This window comes from Haliotis rubra, unplaced genomic scaffold (assembly GCF_003918875.1).
Source record: "Haliotis rubra isolate DU_JTF1 unplaced genomic scaffold, ASM391887v1 Scf1663, whole genome shotgun sequence".
Lineage (NCBI taxonomy): Eukaryota > Metazoa > Mollusca > Gastropoda > Lepetellida > Haliotidae > Haliotis > Haliotis rubra.
In genome coordinates, this window is record NW_025765629.1 from 100,809 (window position 1) to 124,003 (window position 23,195).

General features: G+C 43.7%; 1 protein-coding gene across 1 annotated transcript in view; it reads right to left on the reverse strand.

Annotated features, from left to right (window-relative positions):
- The window catches only part of LOC124272106 (low-density lipoprotein receptor-related protein 4-like), a 47,876-nt gene extending 25,669 nt beyond the window's left edge, over positions 1-22,207 (reverse strand). The window contains 9 exon segments of the mRNA XM_046707260.1: positions 226-351; positions 2,048-2,164; positions 2,600-2,731; positions 3,175-3,291; positions 3,506-3,631; positions 8,505-8,621; positions 10,278-10,391; positions 17,444-17,584; positions 22,135-22,207. Of these exon segments, the coding sequence (XP_046563216.1) occupies positions 226-351; positions 2,048-2,164; positions 2,600-2,731; positions 3,175-3,291; positions 3,506-3,631; positions 8,505-8,621; positions 10,278-10,391; positions 17,444-17,584; positions 22,135-22,207 (1,063 nt within the window).
- Positions 22,208-23,195: the final 988 nt, after the last annotated feature.

The window sequence follows — 23,195 nt, forward strand, 5'->3', positions numbered from 1 at the left end:
TGCCAAGTTTGGTGAAGAAATATTGAACGTTTTTTATGTTCTGGATCAGAAAAGACGGACGAACACACGCACATCCATATTTATACCCCCCGAAAAAGGGGGAATGATAAAAAATGATGGCTTGTCATCACTAACATGGAGATAAAAAATGAGGGCTTGTCATTGCCAACACAGACATCAAACATGATGGCTGGTCATCACCAAGAAGATGGAGGAACTGCCTACCTTCACAGGTTCTCTTGTCTTTGGCCAGCTGGTAACCCACTGGACAGGTGCACTTGGCCCCGATACTTGTCTGCACGCACATGTGGGAACAGTTGCCTTGGTTACTGCCACATGATATCGGCAAGCCTGGACAAGAAAACAGAACTTACTAACAATCTATTCATGCATATTTGTACTCAGCCTGGATTTGTTATGGCCATCATGGCAATCTTCACCCCACTGAGAGCAGGATATTTGACAGGCTACTAGAATTGATCTATTCCACAATGATCTCATACCCATCAACATATCAGAACAACAATATGACTCCATAGCTGACAGGACTGGTTATCAACACACAACAAAACTCAGAAGGACCAAGCAGGATGGTCCCGACTTGACTACACAAGATAGTCTGGAGAAAGACGAATAACTACTAGTACTATTGTCAGAGCAGGACTAAGCAAGATCATCAGAGCAGGACTAAGCAAGATCATCAGAGCAGGACTAAGCAAGACCGTCAGAGCAGGACTAAGCAAGATCATCAGAGCAGGACAGAGCGAGATCATCAGAGCAGGATAGAGCGAGATCATCAGAGCAGGACTAAGCGAGATCATCAGAGCAGGACGGAGCAAGATCATCAGAGCAGGACCAAGCAAGATCATCAGAGCAGGACCAAGCAAGATCATCAGAGCAGGACTAAGCAAGACGATCAGAGCAGGACTAAGCAAGACGGTCAGAGCAGGACTAAGCAAGACGATCAGAGCAGGACTAAGCGAGATCATCAGAGCAGGACTAAGCAAGACGGTCAGAGCAGGACTAAGCAAGACGATCAGAGCAGGACTAAGCGAGATCATCAGAGCAGGACGGAGCGAGATCATCAGAGCAGGACGGAGCGAGATCATCACAGCAGGACTAAGCAAGATCATCAGAGCAGGACTAAGCAAGACGGTCAGAGCAGGACTAAGCAAGACGATCAGAGCAGGACTAAGCGAGATCATCAGAGCAGGACGGAGCGAGATCATCAGAGCAGGACGGAGTGAGATCATCAGAGCAGGACGGAGCGAGATCATCAGAGCAGGACTAAGCAGAGATCATCAGAGCAGGACGGAGTGAGATCATCAGAGCAGGACTAGCCGAGATCATCAGAGCAGGACGGAGGGAGATCATCAGAGCAGGGACGGAGTGAGATCATCAGAGCAGGACTAAGCGAGATCATCAGAGCAGGACTAAGCAAGATCATCAGAGCAGGACTAAGCAAGATCATCAGAGCAGGACTAAGCAAGATCATCAGAGCAGGACTAAGCAAGACGATCAGAGCAGGACTAAGCGAGATCATCAGAGCAGGACGGAGCGAGATCATCAGAGCAGGACGGAGTGAGATCATCAGAGCAGGACTAAGCGAGATCATCAGAGCAGGACTAAGCAAGACGGTCAGAGCAGGACTAAGCAAGACGGTCAGAGCAGGACTAAGAAAGATCATCAGAGCAGGACTAAGCAAGACGGTCAGAGCAGGACTAAGCAAGACGATCAGAGCAGGACTAAGCGAGATCATCAGAGCAGGACGGAGCGAGATCATCAGAGCAGGACGGAGTGAGATCATCAGAGCAGGACTAAGCGAGATCATCAGAGCAGGACTAAGCAAGACGGTCAGAGCAGGACTAAGCAAGACGGTCAGAGCAGGACTAAGAAAGATCATCAGAGCAGGACTAAGCAAGATCATCAGAGCAGGACTGAGCACAATCATCAGAGCAGGACGGAGCAAGATCATCAGAGCAGGACGGAGTGAGATCATCAGAGCAGGACTAAGCATGATGGCCTGAGACAGAGGGTGAGTACTTACTACAGTTCTGTTCATCCGAGTTGTCCTGACACTCGTCGATGCCATTGCAGACCTTCTGGAGGCCGATACACTTGTTGTTCTGACACCGGAACTGTCCTTGACTGCACTGCTTCACTTCTGCAACAACAGGAAACCAAACAACATCATCCTGAGTGAGTAACACCTGCTCCACTGGCAGCAACGTTCCAGCTACATCACTGCAAGACGGTCCAGGTTAGAACTGGTCAAGATAGATGCTCATGATAGTCAACCACTGGACTGTTTGCTCCAGACTGAATTATTTACATGAGTGAGTGAGTGAGTGAGTTTTACGTCACTTTTAGCAATATTCCAGCAATATCACATCTGGGGACACCAGAAATGGGCTTCACATATTGTACCAACATGGGAATCAAACCCGGGTTTTTGGCATGACGAGCGAACGCTTTGACCACTAGGCTACCCCACCACCCCGAATTATGTACAGACCACCATCTATCTTAGAGCTGGAATATTGCTGAGTGTAATGTTAAAACAAACAAAACGTGGAATGTGGAAGTGGATGCTACTTACTGCAGTGTTCCTCATCGCTGTTGTCAGAGCAGTCAATGTTGCCGTCACAGCGCTGTGTTTTGTTGATGCAGGGGCCGTTGCTGCAGCTGAACTGATCTTTCTTACACTTGCCCAAAGCTGTTGTCACTTTGGCTGCAGACAAACATTATACAGGAACAGGTAGAAATGGTTGTACTACATAATTCTTGCAAAAAAACAACTCATTTGGGAAACTTATCAAGTGTCAAAGAAATCTGTTTAACATACTGATAGCAAGAGCTTCAACAACACTTCATAAGGCAGTGAGTGAGTAAACATTTGTTCTGTGAATGAGTGAGTATGCTTTTACGCCACTTTTAGAAATATTCCAGCAATATTACGGTGATGGACACCAGAAATCCGCTTCACACATTGTACCCATGTGAGGAAAAGAACCCGGGTCTTCGGAATGACGAGCAAATGCTTTAATCACTTGGCTACCCCGTCGCCCCCGGGGCTGTGAAATAAGGCATATTGCAGATAGGGATATCTGTGGCATTTTGTTCTTGTCTGCCATTAGCCTCCAATCACGGGGACATTATACCGAGAATACTCACTGCAGTTGTGTTCATCAGAACCATCTTCACAATCCCAGTCTCCATCACAGCGCCAGTTGTCATGGATACATACGCCATTCGTGCAGTTGAACTCCCCCGAGTTGCAGTAGTTTGTGCCTGAGGAGACGGTGAGAAATTGTTCAGTCCCTCCCAGTTCAACACAACATCCACAAGCCCAACCAAACATAACTTTTAACAGTATCACATAATTTTGACACTTTGACTTATGTAGTTGTCCTTGATCCCCTATATTCAGAGAATGGAGTCATCCGTCAACACATACAGCAACTATACAAAGGAAAAGTCTACTGTGGGAGAGGTAGGTACTGACCACACTGGAGTTCATCCTCCCAGTCTCCGCAGTCGTCCTCGCCATCACACTGGTACACCTTGAGAATGCAGTACTCGTTCCTCGTACATCGGAACTCATCCTTCCGACAGCGCAGCTTGTATTGCTCTGGAAACACATTAACACCATCAACAGCATAGCATATCAGCAGTAACTACTCTCAACATCACAACATTTGCAAATACAAGTGTTTTTCCTGCCCAAAGCCATACTTCTGTGCTTATTGTTTTTCAGAGCAAAACACCCTAAAAGAACAAGAGGTTCTATAGCTTACCGACAATGAGATGCTCTGTAGCTTACATAGGACAAGATGCTCTGTAGCTTACATAGGACAAGATGCTCTGTAGCTTATATAGGAAAATATGTTCTGTAGCTTGCATAGGACAAGATGCCCTGTACCTTACATAGGATAAGATCCTCTGTAGCTTATATAGGACAAGATGCTTTGTAGCTTACATAGGACAAGAGGATCTGTAGCTTACATAGAACAGAAGGCTCTGTAGCTTACATAGGTCAAGAAGCTCTGTAGCTTACAAAGGACAAGAGGCTCTGTTCCATACATAGGACAAGAGGCTCTGTAGCTTACATAGGACAAGAGGCTCTGTAGCTTACATAGGACAAGAGGCTCTGTAGCTTACAAAGGACAAGAGGCTCTGTACCTTACAAGGACAAGATGCTCCGTAGCTTACATAGGACAAGAGGATCTGTAGCTTACATAGAACAAAAGGCTCGGTATCTTACATAGGACAAGAGGCTCTGTAGCTTATATAGAACAGGAGGCTCTGTAGCTTACATAGGACAAGATGTTCTGTAGCTTACATAGGACAAGAGGTTCTGTACCTCACATAGAACAGAAGACTGTAGCTTACATAGGACAAGATGCTCTACAGCTTACATAGGACAAGAGGCTCTCTCTAGCTTACTGATGACTGACTGAGTTTGGTTTAGAACAGAAGTTTTTAGCAATATTCCAGCAATACATAGGGGAACAGAAAGGCTTTGTAACCCATGTGGGGATTCGAATGCTCCCCGGGTCTTTACATGAGAACAAGCGCTTTAAAGACTGCTCTAGCTTACATAGGACAAGAGGCTCTGTAGCTCACATAGAACAGAAGGCTATGTAGCTTACATAGGACAAGATGCTCTGTACCTTACATAGAACAGAAGGCTCTGTAGCTTACATAGGACAAGATGCTCCGTAGCTTACATAGGACAAGATGCTCTGTAGCTTACATAGGACAAGAGGATCTGTAGCTTACATAGAACAGAAGGCTCTGTAGCTTACATAGGACAAGAAGCTCTGTAGCTTATATAGAACAGAAGGCTCTGTAGCTTACATAGGACAAGATGTTCTGTAGCTTACATAGGACAAAAGGCTCTGTACCTCACATAGAACAGAAGACTGTAGCTTACATAGGACAAGATGCTCTATAGCTTACATAGGACAAGAGGCTCTGTAGCTTACATAGGACAAGAGGCTCTGTAGCTCACATAGAACAGAAGGCTATGTAGCTTACATAGGACAAGATGCTCCGTAGCTTACATAGAACAGAAGGCACTGTTGCTTACATAAGACAAGATGCTCCGTAGCTTACATAGGACAAAATGCTCTTTACCTTACATAGAACAAGATGCTCCGGTGCTTACATAGGACAAGAGGCTCTGTAGCTTACATAGAACAGAAGGCTCTGTAGCTTACATAGGACAAGAGGCTCTGTAGCTTACAAAGGACAAGAGGCTCTGTACCTTACATAGGACAAGATGCTCCGTAGCTTACATAGGACAAGAGGATTTGTAGCTTACATAGAACAGAAGGCTCTGTAGCTTACAAAGGACAAGAGGCTCTGTAGCTCACATAAAACAGAAGGCTATGTAGCTTACATAGGACAAGATGCTCTGTACCTTACATAGAACAGAAGGCTCTGTGGCTTACATAGGACAAGATGCTCTGTAGCTTACATAGGACAAGATGCTCTGTAGCTTACATAGGACAAGAGGCTCTGTAGCCTACATAGAACAAAAGGCTCTGTAGCTTACATAGGACAAGAGGTTCTGTAGCTTATATAGAACAGAAGGCTCTGTAGCTTACATAGGACAAGATGTTCTGTAGCTTACATAGGACAAGAGGCTCTGTACCTCACAATGAACAGAAGACTGTAGTTTACATAGGAAAAGATGCTTTATAGCTTACATAGGACAAGAGGCTCTGTAGCCTACATAGAACAGAAGGCTCTGTAGCTTACATAGGACAAGATGCTCTGTAGCTTACATAGGACAAAATGCTCTGTACCTTACACAGAACAAGATGTTCGGTGCTTACATAGGACAAGAGGCTCTGTAGCTTACATAGAACAAGATGCTCGGTGCTTACATAGGACAAGAGGCTCTGTAGCTTACATAGGACAAGAGGCTCTTTAGTAGTTTCACTGAATTTTCTTTTCACTATTTGTATCAGCTGAAACGTCATGAGGCAGACGCTAATGCACGAGAAAAAGACACATCACAGAAATGGCAGCTGTACATGTCAAGTTAACAAATATCAGCATTACCATGGAAGAAGAACTTCAGTACATAATGCCAAATTAGATCTCAAATAATCAGCACTTCACATGCTGAGTCATTTACAAGAACATTCAAGCCTTAAAAGAGAAAAAAATTACCAAGGGAAATTACAGGAATCTTTTGAACAAAATCGTAGACCAAGATAAACACAATAAAAAGCCAACCAAAGGACATATACACTTTCCACAAGACATATTCTATTAAATTTTATGTAGCCCAAGTCGTAAAACCCTGACAATCTTGACGGTAAATATTGACAAAAACATAACATCCCCGTGGAAAGGCAGGCCGAGGTAGGGAGGTGGGGGCGCGCTGTGTAAATCTGCAGTACTGGAGAGGGAATCAATAAATGTCTAAGGAAACATGAGATAAACTCTACCCTGCTCTCTTATTCTCACACAAAACTTCTATCAACTGAATCAATTTTACCAGCAAAAGGACGTTCTGAACTTCAGCAAACCTAACTCAATGCAATAAGTTTTGCTACAAAAAATTTAAAATAAACGAGTTGATGTAAATTGCGTGTCATGATATGAATAGATTTTGTTTATAAACTGCAATCTTGAAGAATAATCTAATTTCAAGGGGATTATAACCGAGCTGTTTCTATAACTACCGCCAATTGATGCAAGAGAAAAAAAGATTAAAAAGGTTTAGATGTACGTCTACAACGTAATCAAAGCAAAGGTTAGGACTTGCTCTCGCTCAGTTTATTTGAAAGTTGTATCACTTTCTTTGTTCAAACAAGACAAAAATTCAATTTCCCCTTAAATTAAAGGCTTGCTAGATCAAGAAGTGCAATCACAGAGAGACAGGCTGCCATTCTCTTTAATTACGCAAACAAATTTGTTCAGGGTTTTCGCAACTTGTCTTCTCCAAATCAAAAAGCTTTCTGTATTATCTGTGGGACATTTTAAGTTGAGAGTCACTGTGAAGTTCTCCATGAGGAAAAGAAACACTGACACAGGCACAGACAATCTCATTTCTCTGAGGTACAAGGACCGGTCTACAGTGCAGGGAAATCTTACAGCTCGTGTCACGCTGTCTACTGAGCACACATTAGATGTCTTTCAATTCTTAGATCTGGCGCCAGCACACCAGAAATGTTCACATTTGAAATGTCTTCTGAAAACAACACTCTGTGAAGTGGCACTTGTATATTGGACATTATCTGTACCGCGCCGTGCATAAAGATTTACATTTTACAGACACTATTTACCACAACTACTCTCATCTAGATGGACATAGACCATATACTATTTACCACAACTACTCTCATCTAGATGGACATAGACCATATACTATTTACCACAACTACTCTCATCTGGATTGACATAGACCATATACTATTTACCACAACTACTCTCATCTGGATGGACATAGACCATATACTATTTCTCAACTCTCTTCTCTCATCTGGATGGACATAGACCATATACTATTTACCACAACTACTCTCATCTTGATGGACATAGACCATATACTATTTACCACAACTCTTCTCTCATCTGGATTGACCATAGACCATATACTCTCATCTGGATTACCACAACTACTCTCATCTGGATGGACAATAGACCATATACTATTTACCACAACTCTCATCTGGATTGGACATAGACCATATACTATTTACCACAACTTCTCTCATCTGGATGGACATAGACCATATACTATTTACTACTCTCATCACAACTCTCATCTGGATTGGACACATAGACCATATACTACTTACCACAACTTCTCTCATCTGGATTGACATAGACCATATACTATTTACCACAGCTGCACAACTCTCATCTGGATTGACATAGACCATATACTATTTACATCACAGACCATATACTATTTACCACAACTCTCATCTTGATGGACATAGACCATATACTATTTACCACAACTACTCTCATCTGGATGGACATTGACCATATACTATTTACCACAACTACTCTCATCTGGATGGACATAGACCATATACTATTTACCTCAACTACTCTCATCTTGATATAGACCATATACTATTTACCAAAACTACTCTCATCTGGATGGACATAGACCATATACTACTTACCACAACTACTCTCATCTGGATGGACATAAATCGTGTGAGTGAGTTTAGTTTTACGCCACAATCAGCAATATTCCAGCTATATGGCAGCAGTCTGTAAATAATCGAGTCTGGACCAGAGAATCCAGTGATCAACAGCATGAGCATCGATCTGGGCAATTAGGAACCGATGACATGTGTCAACCAAGCCAGCAAGCCTGACCACCCGATCCCGTTGGTCGCCTCTTACGACAAGCATGGGTTACTGAAGGTACATTCTAACCTGGACCTTCACGGATGGATGGACACAGACCATATACTAATTTCAACAATGACTCTCATCTGAATCATTGTAGATTATATACTACTTACCACAACTACTCTCATCTGAACTGTCCCCGCAATCAATGTCTTTGTCACACAGCCAGGATTTCATGATGCATGTTCCGTCCCCACACTGAAACTCATCTGGTTTACACTGACGCTTCTCTGAAACACAAACATCCAGCCAGGTGAGCCTGTGACCTCTGGTACCAGCTCCTCGTCACATAAACTCCACCTATTCCCCCAGGTCTCCACCACTTTGATCTCACATCAGTGCCTCCTGATGGCAGGGCATCAGATAAAGTCACTTGTTTCACCTTCGTCTACTTCTAGGTGTTCAAAGCCTCCGTGACTCTACTCACATCCTGTCTACACTCATGCATCATGGAGAAGTTCTCACACATACAAAACCTATATTGGACATACATACAACATTGTAGCATCTCCATACAAGCAGCTTTCACTCAGTTATCTGAAGTACGAGAAACTCTTCCACTCTGCCCAGAATCAATACCCACCATGATGACAATATTCTTGACTTTTAGGTAATGTTTTGTAACGCTATATAGCGCCAGTTCTAAGAAGGTGGTCAACAGGTATGACAAAGCTTAATCGTCACAATGCTGCTGTCGAACCCATTCAACAGAAGAGCAGCATAATGACATCCTCATTAATTCAGCAGGCTAAAGGTTAATGGATGTTGATGTTGGCTGTTGTTGAGTGTTGATTTGTGTTGTTGGGAGTGTTGATGGGTATTGATGTTGGATGTTGTTGAATGTTGTTGCGTGTTGTTGGGTGTTTACTCAGTGATGGATGTTATTGGGTGTTGTTGATGGATGTTATTGGGTGAGTGAGTGATGTACTCCATCAGTTAAACACCACAAGAGGAGTCATCCCCTGTGAGACCCATGAATGGCCCAAGTACTGAACCATCCAACATCCTTGCAATCAGTAAGTTTGCCAATTAAACACATGGAAATGTCTGACCCAAATTTCTTAAGTACTAATTGTCCATTCTAGGCTGCTTCATTTAATTATTTCTCTATTATCAGTCATGCTATTCTTACTTTTCCTGATGAATGTCGGCAGCCACGGCAAATTTTATTTCTATCTCAACAGAAATCATTGACTGATCATTCATCGTAGAATGCTGATGATTAAAGTTTGGACTAAACTCCCAGCTCCAGTGAAAGGGCTGTTGACATTTCAAAGAAAGGAGAAAGGATCAATTGTGGATCACTTCTGCTCAAGTGCGTTAGTGGAATTGTCAGCCAATCATCGGCAGTTGGCCTTCCTTCAGGACCGCCACTGCAATGAGCTACCTACACGCCATTACAATTACAGCCAGATTCAACAAGACGAGAACTCAATTCAATGCCAAAGAAAATCCAGATAATGTATTCCCAAGTTGAACCCGATGACAGTTAGGATGAAGCAGACATTGTTGTTCTGGTGAGATGGCATGGAGGCTCAGATCTGGATATCTCAGTGAGACCACCCGGTAGGATGGTACAGTGGATCATCGTCACACCAAACGACTGGGTTTGACTCCCTGCATGGGCACAATGTGTTAGACCCATTACCAAAACTAGACCCACTCATTCAACACCAACAATCCACTCACCCCTGCCCAGGCATACTCAACCACTCACTCCACCAACCAATCCACTCACCCACTCCTCCAACCATACTCACTCACTCAAACACCAACCACTCCACTCGCACTCTCCTCCAACCATACTCACTCACTCACTCACTCACCCACTCACTCAACACCAACCAATCCACTCACCCACTGCCATACTGGAAATGACAACTTACGACAGTTTTCATCTGACAAGTCCCCACAGTCATCGTCTCCGTCACACTTCCACTCCTTCGGGATGCAGTTTGTGTTCCGGCACCGGAACTCATCAGTCGTGCAGTTCCGTGGAGCTGAAACAAACAGCACTGGGTAACATGGCTGGCAGGCAACACAGGTCGACAAGCATCACAAGCATGACATCAGAGAGACCATGGTAAGGAAAGCATGTCCCACATAATACAAGTTGGTCTAATGTCCACGATACTGATGACTGGTACCTCAACAATATTCCAGGACACCTATAACAGGAGCCCCAGCAATATTGACTCCCGACGGGTTCTAGGTATACAGAGGCCTTACATTTCCAGGAAACAACTGGTCCCTACAATATTCCAGCAATATGTCATCTATATGACTGGTACCCCAGCAATATTCCACCTATATGACAGGTATCTCAGCAATATTCAACCTATATGACAGGTACCTCAGCAATATTCCAGCAATATCCACCTATATGACAGGAGCCCCAGCAATATTCCACCCATATGACAGGTATCTCAACAATATTCCACCTATATGACAGGTACCTCAGAAATATTCCAGCAATATTCCACCTATATGACTGGTACCTCAGCAATATCCACCTATATGACAGGTACCTCAGCAATATTCCAGCAATATCCCACCTATATGACAGGAGCCCCAGCAATATTCCACCTATATGACAGGTACCTCAGCAATATTCCAGCAATATTCCACCTATATGACTGGTACCTCAGCAATATCCACCTATATGACAGGTACCTCAGCAATATCCACCTATATGACAGGTACCTCAGCAATATTCCACTCTATAACAGGTACCTCAGCAATATTCCAGCAATATTCCACTTATATGACAGGTACCTCAGCAATATCCACTTATATGACAGGTACCTCAGCAATATTCCACCTATATGACAGGTACCTCAGCAATATCCACCTATATGACAGGTACCTCAGCAATATTCCACCTATATGACAGGTACCTCAGCAATATCCAACTATATGACAGGTACCTCAGCAATATTCCAGCAATATTCCACTTATATGACTGGTACCTCAGCAATATCCACTTATATGACAGGTACCTCAGCAATATTCCACCTATATGACAGGTACCTCAGCAATATTCCACCTATATGACAGGTACCTCAGCAATATTCAATATTCCACCTATATGACAGGTACCTCAGCAATATTCCACCTATATGACAGGTACCTCAGCAATATCCCACCTATATGACAGGTACCTCAGCAATATTCCACCTATATGACAGGTAATTCAGCAATATTCCACCTATATGACAGGTACCTCAGCAATATTCCACCTATATGGCAGGTACCTCAGCAATATTCCACCTATATGACAGGTACCTCAGCAATATTCCACCTATATGACAGGTACCTCAGCAATATTCCACCTATATGACAGGTACCTCAGCAATATTCCACCTATATGACAGGTACGCACCTCAGCAATTACCTCAGCAATATTCCACCTATATGACAGGTACCTCAGCAATATTCCACCTATATGACAGGTACCTCAGCAATATTCCACCTATATGACAGGTATCTCAGCAATATTCCGCCTATATGACAGGTAACTCAGCAATATTCCACCTATATGACAGGTACCTCAGCAATATTCCTCCTATATGGCAGGTACCTCAGCAATATTCCATCTATATGACAGGTACCTCAGCAATATTCCACCTATATGACAGGTACCTCAGCAATATTCCACCTATATGACAGGTACCTCAGCAATATTCCACCTATATGACAGGTACCTCAGCAATATTCCACCTATATGACAGGTACCTCAGCAATATTCCGCCTATATGGCAGGTACCTCAGCAATATTGTGAGTGTGTTCAGTTTTACTTTCAGCAATATTCCAGCAATATTCCACCTATAACCACTAGGCTCAGTAACCCCACCACCCCGAATGTATAAGAAATGACCCTTCTGTTGATATCTGCTGACATTCCATCAACACAATCACTGTTCCCTACCCACCTGACAACAAGCTAGGGTTTAGAGACAGAATACCACAGATAGGGTTTGACAGCACCACTGTCTTATGAACAACAGTTCCAGTTCTCCAACAACCAAGTTCATCTGTCACTGACAGCAGATACGACTCAGATATATTTGACACTTCACAGAATCCTTGGAATATCAAACATCAGGAATGCAATTACATTAATATTTTTGAACCAGCTTGAAGTTCCACCATGAGTGGTGCTGTTTTATCACAGCGCAGAATCAGCAACATAACATTTAACACAACATCCATAAGCCCTGAGCTGTCAGTTGGATGTCAGAAACATGGTATCACTGCATTCACATCTTGGGAAATGTCGCCAGCTTGATCTTCAATAATACAAGCCATGGGAAAATCCATTAGCAAGATCATTCTGAGATGAAATTGATTATTCAACCTGAGTGCAGCATGACTGTTTAATCCGCTGCATATCTGTCCCTGCTTGATGCCACAGATTCATAAACAGATAATTAAGTCAGGGAATGTGATAAGAGACATATCACACACTGAAGATATATGCATTACAGATAATATCCCACAAAGAGTTACAGCACTTGCGTGTTACAGCACTTGCATACAACAGAGACATGTCAAACAGCACTTATCACATCACAAAATAGATGTGTTACAGCATGTGTTACTTATCACACAACAGAGACACACAAAACAGATGTGTTACAGTACTTATCACACAACAGCAGAGACATGTCTTTACAGCACTTATCACACAACAGAGATGTGTTACAGCACTTATCACAGACTAGAGACATGTGTTACAGCACTTATCACACATCTCAACAGAGACATGTGTTACAGCATGTGTTACTTATCACACAACAGAGGCATGTGTTACAGCACTATATCACACACAAGCAGAGACATGTGTTACAGACACTTATCACACACAGCAGAGATGTGTTACAGCACTAATCACACACACAACAGAGACATGTGTTGCAGCACTTATCACACTTATCACAACAGAGGACATGTGTTACAGCACTTATCACACAACAGAGATGCGTTACAGCACTTATCACAGACTAGAGACTTATGTGTTACAGCACTTATCACACAACAGAGTGAGATCACACAACAGAGACATGTGTTACAGCACTTATCACGCATGTGTTACAACTTAAGACAGCACATGTTACTTATGACGCATGTTATCACTTCAAACAACAGAGACATGTGTTACAGCACTTATCACACAGCAGAGACATGTGTTACAGCACTTATCACACAACAAGAGATGTGTTACAGCACTTATCACACAACAGAGACATGTTACAGTATCACACAGCAGACATGTGTTACAGCACAACAGAGACATGTGTTGCAGCACTTATCACACAACAGAGAGAGCACTTATGTGTTATAGCACTTATCACATCACACTAGAGACATGTGTTACAGCACTTATCACACAACTTTATCACACAACAGAGACATGTGTTACAAGTGTATACAACAGACATCGCCTTATCACACAACAGAGACATGTGTTACAGCACTTATCACACAACAAAGACACATGTGTTGTTACTGGACATCTCAAACAACAGAGACATGTGTTGTTACAGCACTTATCACACAACAGAGACATGTTACAGTTACAGCACTTATCACACAACAGAGACATGTGTGTTACAGCAGGTGTGTTATCACACAAAGCGAGAGACATAAATGTTACAGCACTTATCACACAGCAGACATGTGTTACAGCACTTATCACAGGCTAGAGATGTGTTACAGCACTTACTTAGTTACACACTTATCACACAACAGACATGTTACTGGACATCTCAAACAACAGAGACATGTGTTACAGCACTTATCACACAGCAGAGAGATGTGTTACAGACATGTGTTACAGCAGTACTTATCACACAACAGAGACATGTGTTACAGCACTTATCACACAACAGAGACATGTGTTACAGCACTTATCATCTCAAACAACAGTTAGAGACATGTGTTACAGCACTTATCACACAACAGAGACATGTGTTACAGCACTTATACAGCAGAGACACAACAGAGAGATGTGTTACAGCACTTATCACACAGCAGAGACATGTGTTACAGCAACACTTATCACACAGCAGAGACATGTGTTACAGCACTTATCACACAACAGAGGCATGTCACACAACAGAGAGACGAAAGTTACAGCACTTATCACACAACAGAGAGATGTGTTAAAGCACTTATCACACAACAGAGAGACTTATGTTAAAGCACTTATCACACAACAGAGATGACAGCACTTATCACACAACAGAGTTACTGGACATCTCAAACAACAGAGACATGTGTTACAGCACTTATCACACAAAGAGACATGTGTTACAGCACTTATCACACAACAGAGACATGTGTTACAGCACTTATGTTATCAGCAGTTACAGCACTTATCAACAACAGAGACATGTGTTACAGCACTTATCACACAACAGAGACATGTGTTTTTGCACATATTACCCCAAAGATCTGTTACTGAACATACAACTAACTGGAGACACAGGTTAAACTGAGACGGCTCTGTCGTTCAAACACCCACTCACTAACTCTGACATATGTCCCCTTATTTGTGGACTTCAGTATATATATTCTCTGTAAGCAGCATATGGACTGTTGCTACTTACAGACCAGACAATCACAGCAAAATCATATTCACAAAGGTTCCACAAATAAATGAATTGTTTTTTTAAACTGAGAATAGACCACTTGTTGCTCCAGCCTCATAAATCTGTAAGGCATATGGCTGTTGCTAGACCGACCGTCTGTTCCACAAATAAATGAATTGTTTTAAACTGAGAATAGACCACTTATCTTCAGGCAGAGTGTCAGGCAGAGCGGCAGGACCAGGAATTACTCAATCAATACCTGTGTGGCAGACAATCCAAGCCAGGCAAAACAGATGGAATAGATTCCAATGTTGCCATTACTCTTCTCTAATATGACAGGTGTCACAAGTCAAGCCTCTAATCAGGTTTTGATTACAGTTTCACTCTCATCTTTAAGTATAATGGCCATGTACACATGAACACCTCTCATCACAGGCGGCGTGTCTGAAACCCAAACACAATCTACCGCTTCCTCGTTTATTTGTGACAACATCCATCAATAAAGGAATAATACAATACGGCCCAGCAAACACACCCAGGTACTGGATGCTAATATCTGGATATATCATACATATTGGGGTTGTATACGACTTATATCCACCAGATGTATCATCCATCAGGATATATCATAATACCTTCATCAAGATATATCAAACATATATCTTCTAAATACATCATACACACATCCATCAGGATTGACAGACATGTCAAACATGTTTCCAGATGTGAGTGTGTACACACACATGCATGCACACAAGGACGCAAACATGAACACACCAGAATTGTTCCTATTTGTCAGTTTAACGCACTTCTGACAAATATGTCAGCATAGAGATATATAACTGCCACGACATGTCAGACAAGATGTTGACACCTGTCACCACCTCCATCACGTTTGTTCGTCATCCGACTTAGTCATAAATCTTCAACCCAAGTAAGTTGTTCATAACACAGGCTCTTGTCTACATCATTTCCCAATATAGGGCTGTCATCAGAGGTTTTCTGTCATTGACAAGTAGTTGTGAAGACAACATCACGGCCTTGTGTGCCGTTAACACAAGCTGTCCCTGTCTGTGAGAGACGCTCCTGGCGCTACCTGCCTCAAAGTCACTAACATCACGTCAAGAAACAGAAACCACTACATAATCTTTGTTGGGGCAAACAGAAAATAGACACTTAAGTTCCAAACTTACAATTTGTTTATCAAAAGTTTATATTTAATTGTTTTCTAAATATTATAACTTGGTTTGAAATTAATCTGGTATATAATTTCACTAGAAATCAATGTGTATACATGGTACATATCAGGACAGACATCTGGAATAATGCTTTAACACAATTTCAATAGACCTGTTTCAACAAAAATATAATTATCCTGCAAAACTTCACCACATCCGACTTATGTCATCATATCCATGACCAAGCGTCATCACATCCCAGACCATACCTAATAACCTCACATCCCTGACAAATGTCATCACAGCCCTGACAAATGACCTCACATCCTGACAAATGTCATCCAAGCCCTGACCTCACATCCCTGACAAATGTCATCACAGCCCTGACAAATGACCTCACATCCCTGACAAATGTCATCACATCCCTGACAAATGACCTCACAGCCCTGACAAATGCCCTGACATCACATCCCTGACAAATGTCATCACAGCCCTACCTAATGACCTCACATCCCTGACAAATGTCATCACATCCCTGACAAATGACATCACATCCCTGATTAATGTCATCACAGCCCTGACAAATGACCTCACATCCCTGACAAATGTCATCACAGCCCTGACAAATGTCATCACATTCCTGACAAAAGTCATCAAATCCCTGACCAACATCACAGCCTTGATTAATGTCATCACATGACAAATGTCATCACATCCCTGGACAAATGTCATCCACCTCTGACCAAATTCAGCAACCCTGATAAAGTCATCACAGCCCTGACAAATGACCTCACATCCCTGACAAAGTCATCACAGCCCTACCTAATGACATCCCTGGTGACAAATGTCATCAACCCTGGATAAAGTCACAACATCCCTGACAAATGTCATCACACCCTGGATAAATGTCATCACATCCCTGACCAAAGTCATCAAATCCCCTGACCAACATCACACCCTTGATGTTAATGACCATCAGCATCCCTGGAGTCCAAAGTCAAATGAAATCCCTGACCAACATCACACCCTTAACGAAAGCCATCACATCCCTGACAAATGTCATCAACCCTGGATAAAGTCACAACATCCCTGACAAATGTCATCAACCCTGGATAAAGTCATCACATCCCTGACAAATGTCATCACACCCCTATCTAATGTCCACACACATCCCTATCATTTACCAGTTTGTATTCTGTACACGCGGCAGACTGAAGCCCAGACCAATGTCTGAGGTACATCTGACCATGTTTTGTATGTGACAAAAAACTCCAACTTACGACATCCAAGTTCATCGCTGTCATCACCGCAGTCATTGTCACCATCACACAGCCATTCCTTGTTGATACAGCGGCTGTTTTCACATGTGAAGTCATTGCCCGGACACGTGGGGACTTCACCTGCAACAACAAAAAACAACACTGTATAAATGTCAGGACTACAACACTGTACTAGTCACACACAAAATAACATTGTCGTCTTGACCCCAGTCACCCACTACTCTGACTCACCAGCCACACAAACGTACAACATATCTGGCTAAATAACGTTGTCGTCTTGACCCCAGTCACCCACTACTCTGACTCACCAGCCCAGCAGCATATGATGGTTCACAATTCTTGTCACCAGTGTCAGACTACCCAGATAACTAACTTCTCACCCGGGAAGGTCAATTGTAACTCAGATCTTCACTCGGAACCAGGGAGACAAGAATGGGCTCCTGAAGGTCAGTTTTTACCCAGATCTTCACTGGGAGACAGGAGGACAAGAATGGGTTCCTGAAGACCAATGGTAAGCCAGATCTTCACAAGGAGACTAGAATGATTTACTGGAGACCAATTCTAAGCCAGAACATATCTTGAAGTTTTCACTACTCACGGAAGACACATAAGACCGATCATTTCCATGATAACCAGCAACAGTGCTACTGACAACTTACTACTACCACAACAGAAATATCATAACTTCCGACAAAAGATATATGCTGCAGGTGTCTGGAATATACTTCCTGAGATACAAGCAGCATTCCAGTTTTTGTGAAGATCTCCGCCACATATCTGTCATATACCGCAACGTTAACACAAGCTCTCCCCTGCTAGTCGGCCAGGAAATACCTACGGGTATTGCTCTCCCCTGCTAGTCGGACAGGAAATACCTACGGGTTTTGCTCTCCCCTTCTAGTCAGCCAGGAAATACCTCGCACGGTATTGCTCTCCCGCTAGTCGGCCAGGATACCTCACAGTGGTATTGCTCCCTGCCTAGTCGGCCAGGAAATACCTCACTGGTTCCTGCTAGTCGGCCCAGGAAATACCCACGGTATTGCTCTCCTGCTAAGACGGCCAGGAAATACCCTCACGAAGATTATTGCCTCCCCTGCTAGTCAGGGAAATACCCTGGTGTGCTCTCCCCTGCTAGTGGGGCCAAGAACCAGGAAATACCTTTAATTGGTATGTGCTCTCCCCCTGCTAGTCGTACCAGGAAAATTCCTAATGGTATTGCTCTCCCCTGCTAGTCGGCCAGGAAATACCCCAGGTATTGCTCTCCCCTGCTAGTCGGCCAGGCAGTACCCATGGTATTGCTCTCCCCTTCTCTAGTCGCCAGGAAATACACCTCACGGTATTGCTCTCCCCTGCTAGTCGGACAGGAAATACCTACGGGTATTGCTCTCCCCTTCTAGTCAGCCAGGAAATACCTACGGGTATTTGTATATTGTTTTCACAATCTGTTCCTAGTAATGTTTCTGTATGATTGACAACCATCGCAGCAGAACCCAACAGCTTCTTACAGACCAACCACAAAACTGTCATAAAATCAGCACAGAAGATCACGGAATCTACAGGAAGTGTGATATGTCACAGACACTTAACATTGGCAAGACTCGTCACGCGACACAAGCAGTAAACTAAAGACTGAAGTTGATTTTTTCAGCAAAAACGTTGAAAGAATTCCAATTTCTAAACCATAAACTTCCCAGTTGCAACAATTGGTTAAAAATTTCAACTTTATGATGATGGAGAATACGTCAAAAGAATTTCTTGACTTGAAGCAAAAAACAGAAGGGTAAAATTCTATAGCAACCAGTTCAGGTCAGTTAGAGGTGATTTGTTTTTTGATGAAATGCAAGTAACCTAACACCATGCCTGCTGCCGGCAGATTGACACACCAGTCGAGATGAAAGTTGGTCCCGTTTTTTTTGTTTTTCTTCATTACTGTTAGTTTCTCCCAAGGCCCTGTGGTACTTAGTGACCTGCAAGATGGCGTCTGATGCCACCTGTGTCCCACTGGGCAGAGCAGGAAGTCATCGCAGGCTGTACCTTAATCTACACTCGATTACGTTGGCTGGCTTTTTTGTTTGCTTCTCAAAGAACGTAATTTTTCCGCGTTTCCTAGAGCTTCTCCAACTAATGTGTTTGCTGTAGACTGCTGCACACAGTCAATGAGCTGTACAACATATATACATAAATATATATACTTATTTGTAAATAGTCAACACTGATTTGGCACATTAGAAAAAGGTTGGCAACAATCTCAAAAACTGAACTGGTTACATATATCTGTATTAGCAGGGGCCTGTCCCACAAAGCCATCACTGGCTGTCCTGCATCTAACTATGACCTACAGATGGTGGAGTCTCTGTCCTGCATCTAACTCAGGACCTACAGATGGTGGAGTCTCTGTCCTGCATCTAACTCGGACCTACAGATGGTGGAGTCTCTGTCCTGCATCTAACTCGGACCTACAGATGGTGGAGTCTCTGTCCTGCATCTAACTCGGACCTACACATGGTGGAGTCTCTGTCTTGCATCTAACTCGGAACTACATATGGTGGAGTCTCTGTCCTGCATCTAACTATGACCTACAGATGGTTGAGTCTTTGTCCTGCATCTAACTATGACCTACACATGGTGGAGTCTCTGTCCTGCATCTAACTATGACCTACAGATGGTGGAGTCTCTGTCCTGCATCTAACTCGGACCTACAGATGGTGGAGTCTCTGTCTTGCATCTAGGACCTACAGATGGTGGAATCTTTGTCCTGCATCTAACTATGACCTACAGATGGTGGAGTCTCTGTCCTGCATCTAACTATGACCTACAGATGGTGGAGTCTCTGTCCTGCATCTAACTCTGACCTACAGATGGTGGAGTCTCTGTCCTGCATCTAACTAGGACCTACAGATGGTGGAGTCTCTGTCCTGCATCTAACTATGACCTACACATGGTGGAGTCTCTGTCCTGCATCTCTAACCTACAGACCTACAGATGGTGGAGTCTCTGTCCTGCATCTAACTCTGGACCTACAGATGGAGGGAGTCTTTGTCCTGCATCTAACTATGATGGAGGGTCTCTGTCCTACAGACTGACCTACAGATGGTGGAGTCTCTGTCCTGCATCTAACTCAGACCTACAGATGGTGGAGTCTCTGTCCTGCATCTAACTGGGACCTACACATGGTGAGTGGAGCTGCATCTAACTATGACCTACAGATGGTTGAGTCTCTGTCCTGCATCTAACTCGGACCTACAGATGGTGGAGTCTCTGTCCTGCATCTAACTCGGACCTACAGATGGAGGAGTCTCTGTCCTGCATCTAACTATGACCTACAGATGGTGGAGTCTCTGTCCTGCATCTAACTCGGACCTACAGATGGAGGAGTCTCTGAGTCCTGTCCTGCATCTAACTATGACCTACAGATGGTGGAGTACAGATGGTGGAGTCTGTCCTGCATCTAACTAGGGACCTACAGATGGTGGAGCATCTACTCTAACTTTTGGACCTACAGATGGTGGAGTCTCTGTGCATCCTGGACCTCTAACATCTAACTCTATGACCTACAGATGGTGGAGTCTCTGTCCTGCATCTAACATGACATCTACAGATGGTGGAGTCTCTGTCCTGCATCTAACTCAATGACCTACAGATGGTGGAGTCTCTGTCCTGCATCTAACTACCATGGGACCTACAGATGGACCTGCATCTAACAGATACAGATGGTGGAGTCTCTGTCCTGCATCTAACTCGGACCTACAGATGGTGGAGTCTCTGTCCTGCATCTAACTATGACCTACAGATGGTGGAGTCTCTGTCCTGCATCTAACTCAGACCTACAGATGGTGGAGTCTCTGTCCTGCATCTAACTGACCTACAGATGGTGGAGTCTCTGTCCTGCATCTAACTCTCGGACCTACAGATGGATGGAGTCTCTGTCCTGCATCTGACTGGGACCTGTCCTACAGATGGTGATGGTGGAGTCTCTGTCCTGCATCTAACTCAGGACCTACAGATGGTGGAGTCTTTGTCCTGCATCTAACTCAGACCTACAGATGGTGGGGAGTCCTGCATCTAACTGTCCTGCATCTAACTCGGACGACTACAGATGGTGGAGTCTTTGTCCTGCATCTAACTATGACATCTAACTTTCGGACCACAGATGGTGGAGTCTCTGTCCTACATCTAACTATGACCTACAGATGGTGGAGTCTCTGTCCTGCATCTAACTCTGTCAGACATCTACAGATGGTGGAGTCTCTGTCCTGCATCTAACTCAGACCTACAGATGGTGGAGTCTTTGTCCTGCATCTAAACTCAGATGGTGGAGTCTCCTGCATCAGACAGATGGGAGTCTCTGTCCTGCATCTAACTGGGACCTACACATGGTGGAGTCTCTGTCCTGCATCTAACTCAGACCTACAGATGGTGGAGTCTCTGTCCTGCACTACTTGACCTAACTCCAGACCTACAGATGGTGGAGTCTCTGTTGTCCTGCATCTAACTCTGACCTAACTATGACAGATGGTGGAGTCTCTGTCCTGCATCTAACTAGGACCTGCATCACACATGGTGGAGTCTCTGTCCTGCATCTAACTGTCCTGCATCTAAGGACCTACACAGATGGTGGAGTCTCTGTCCTGCATCTAACTCAGGACCTACAGATGGTGGAGTCTCTGTCCTGCATCTAACTCAGGACCTACAGATTGAGTCTCTGTGGAGTCTCTGTCCTGCATCTAACTGGGACCTACACATGGTGGAGTCTCTGTCCTGCATCTAACTAACTTACAGATGACCTACAGATGGTGGAGTCTCTGTCCTGCATCTAACTAGGACCTACAGATGGTGGAGTCTCTGTCCTGCATCTAACTCTGACCTACAGATGGTGGAGTCTCTGTCCTGCATCTAACTCTGGACCTACAGATGGTGGAGTCTCTGTCCTGCATCTAACTCAGACCTACAGATGGTGGAGTCTCTGTCCTGCATCTAACTAGGACCTACACATGGTGGAGTCTCTGTCCTGCATCTAACTACAGATGGTGAGTCTCTGTCCCATCTAACTATGAGATGGTGGAGTCTCTGTCCTGCATCTAACTATGACCTACAGATGGTGGAGTCTCTGTCCTGCATCTAACTCGGACCTACAGATGGTTGAGTCTCTGTCCTGCATCTAACTATGACCTACAGATGGTGGAGTCTCTGTCCTGCATCTAACTCAGACCTACAGATGGTGGAGTCTCTGTCCTGCATCTAACTATGACCTACAGATGGTGGAGTCTCTGTCCTGCATCTAACTACGGACCTACAGATGGTTGAGTCTCTGTCCTGCATCTAACTCGGACCTACAGATGGTGGAGTCTCTGTCCTGCATCTAACTATGACCTACAGAACACAGTTACACACACATCTCAAGGACACATGCACGCTTACAAAACAGCATTTTATCCAACTGTTAAACATATTCAAACACTGACTTGCAGGTTCTAAATACTATTAAATGGACTTAAACATTAACATGCAACAGATGGCTTTGTGTATTCCTAGCTTCGGCAATGGGAGTCATGCCAATTTCCACTTGTAGACAAGAGTACAAATTTGTCTGGAAGCTGCGCTGGCTGAGTGGGTTAGATCACTGACTTTGTGAACTGCGAACAGGTGCCTGACTCTGAGAATGTAGGTTCGAATCACACATGGACTCAACCCAAAAAGTACTAGAATCTGTACTTCACTGAGAAAGTGTAATCCAAGATGCATGACAGATGCT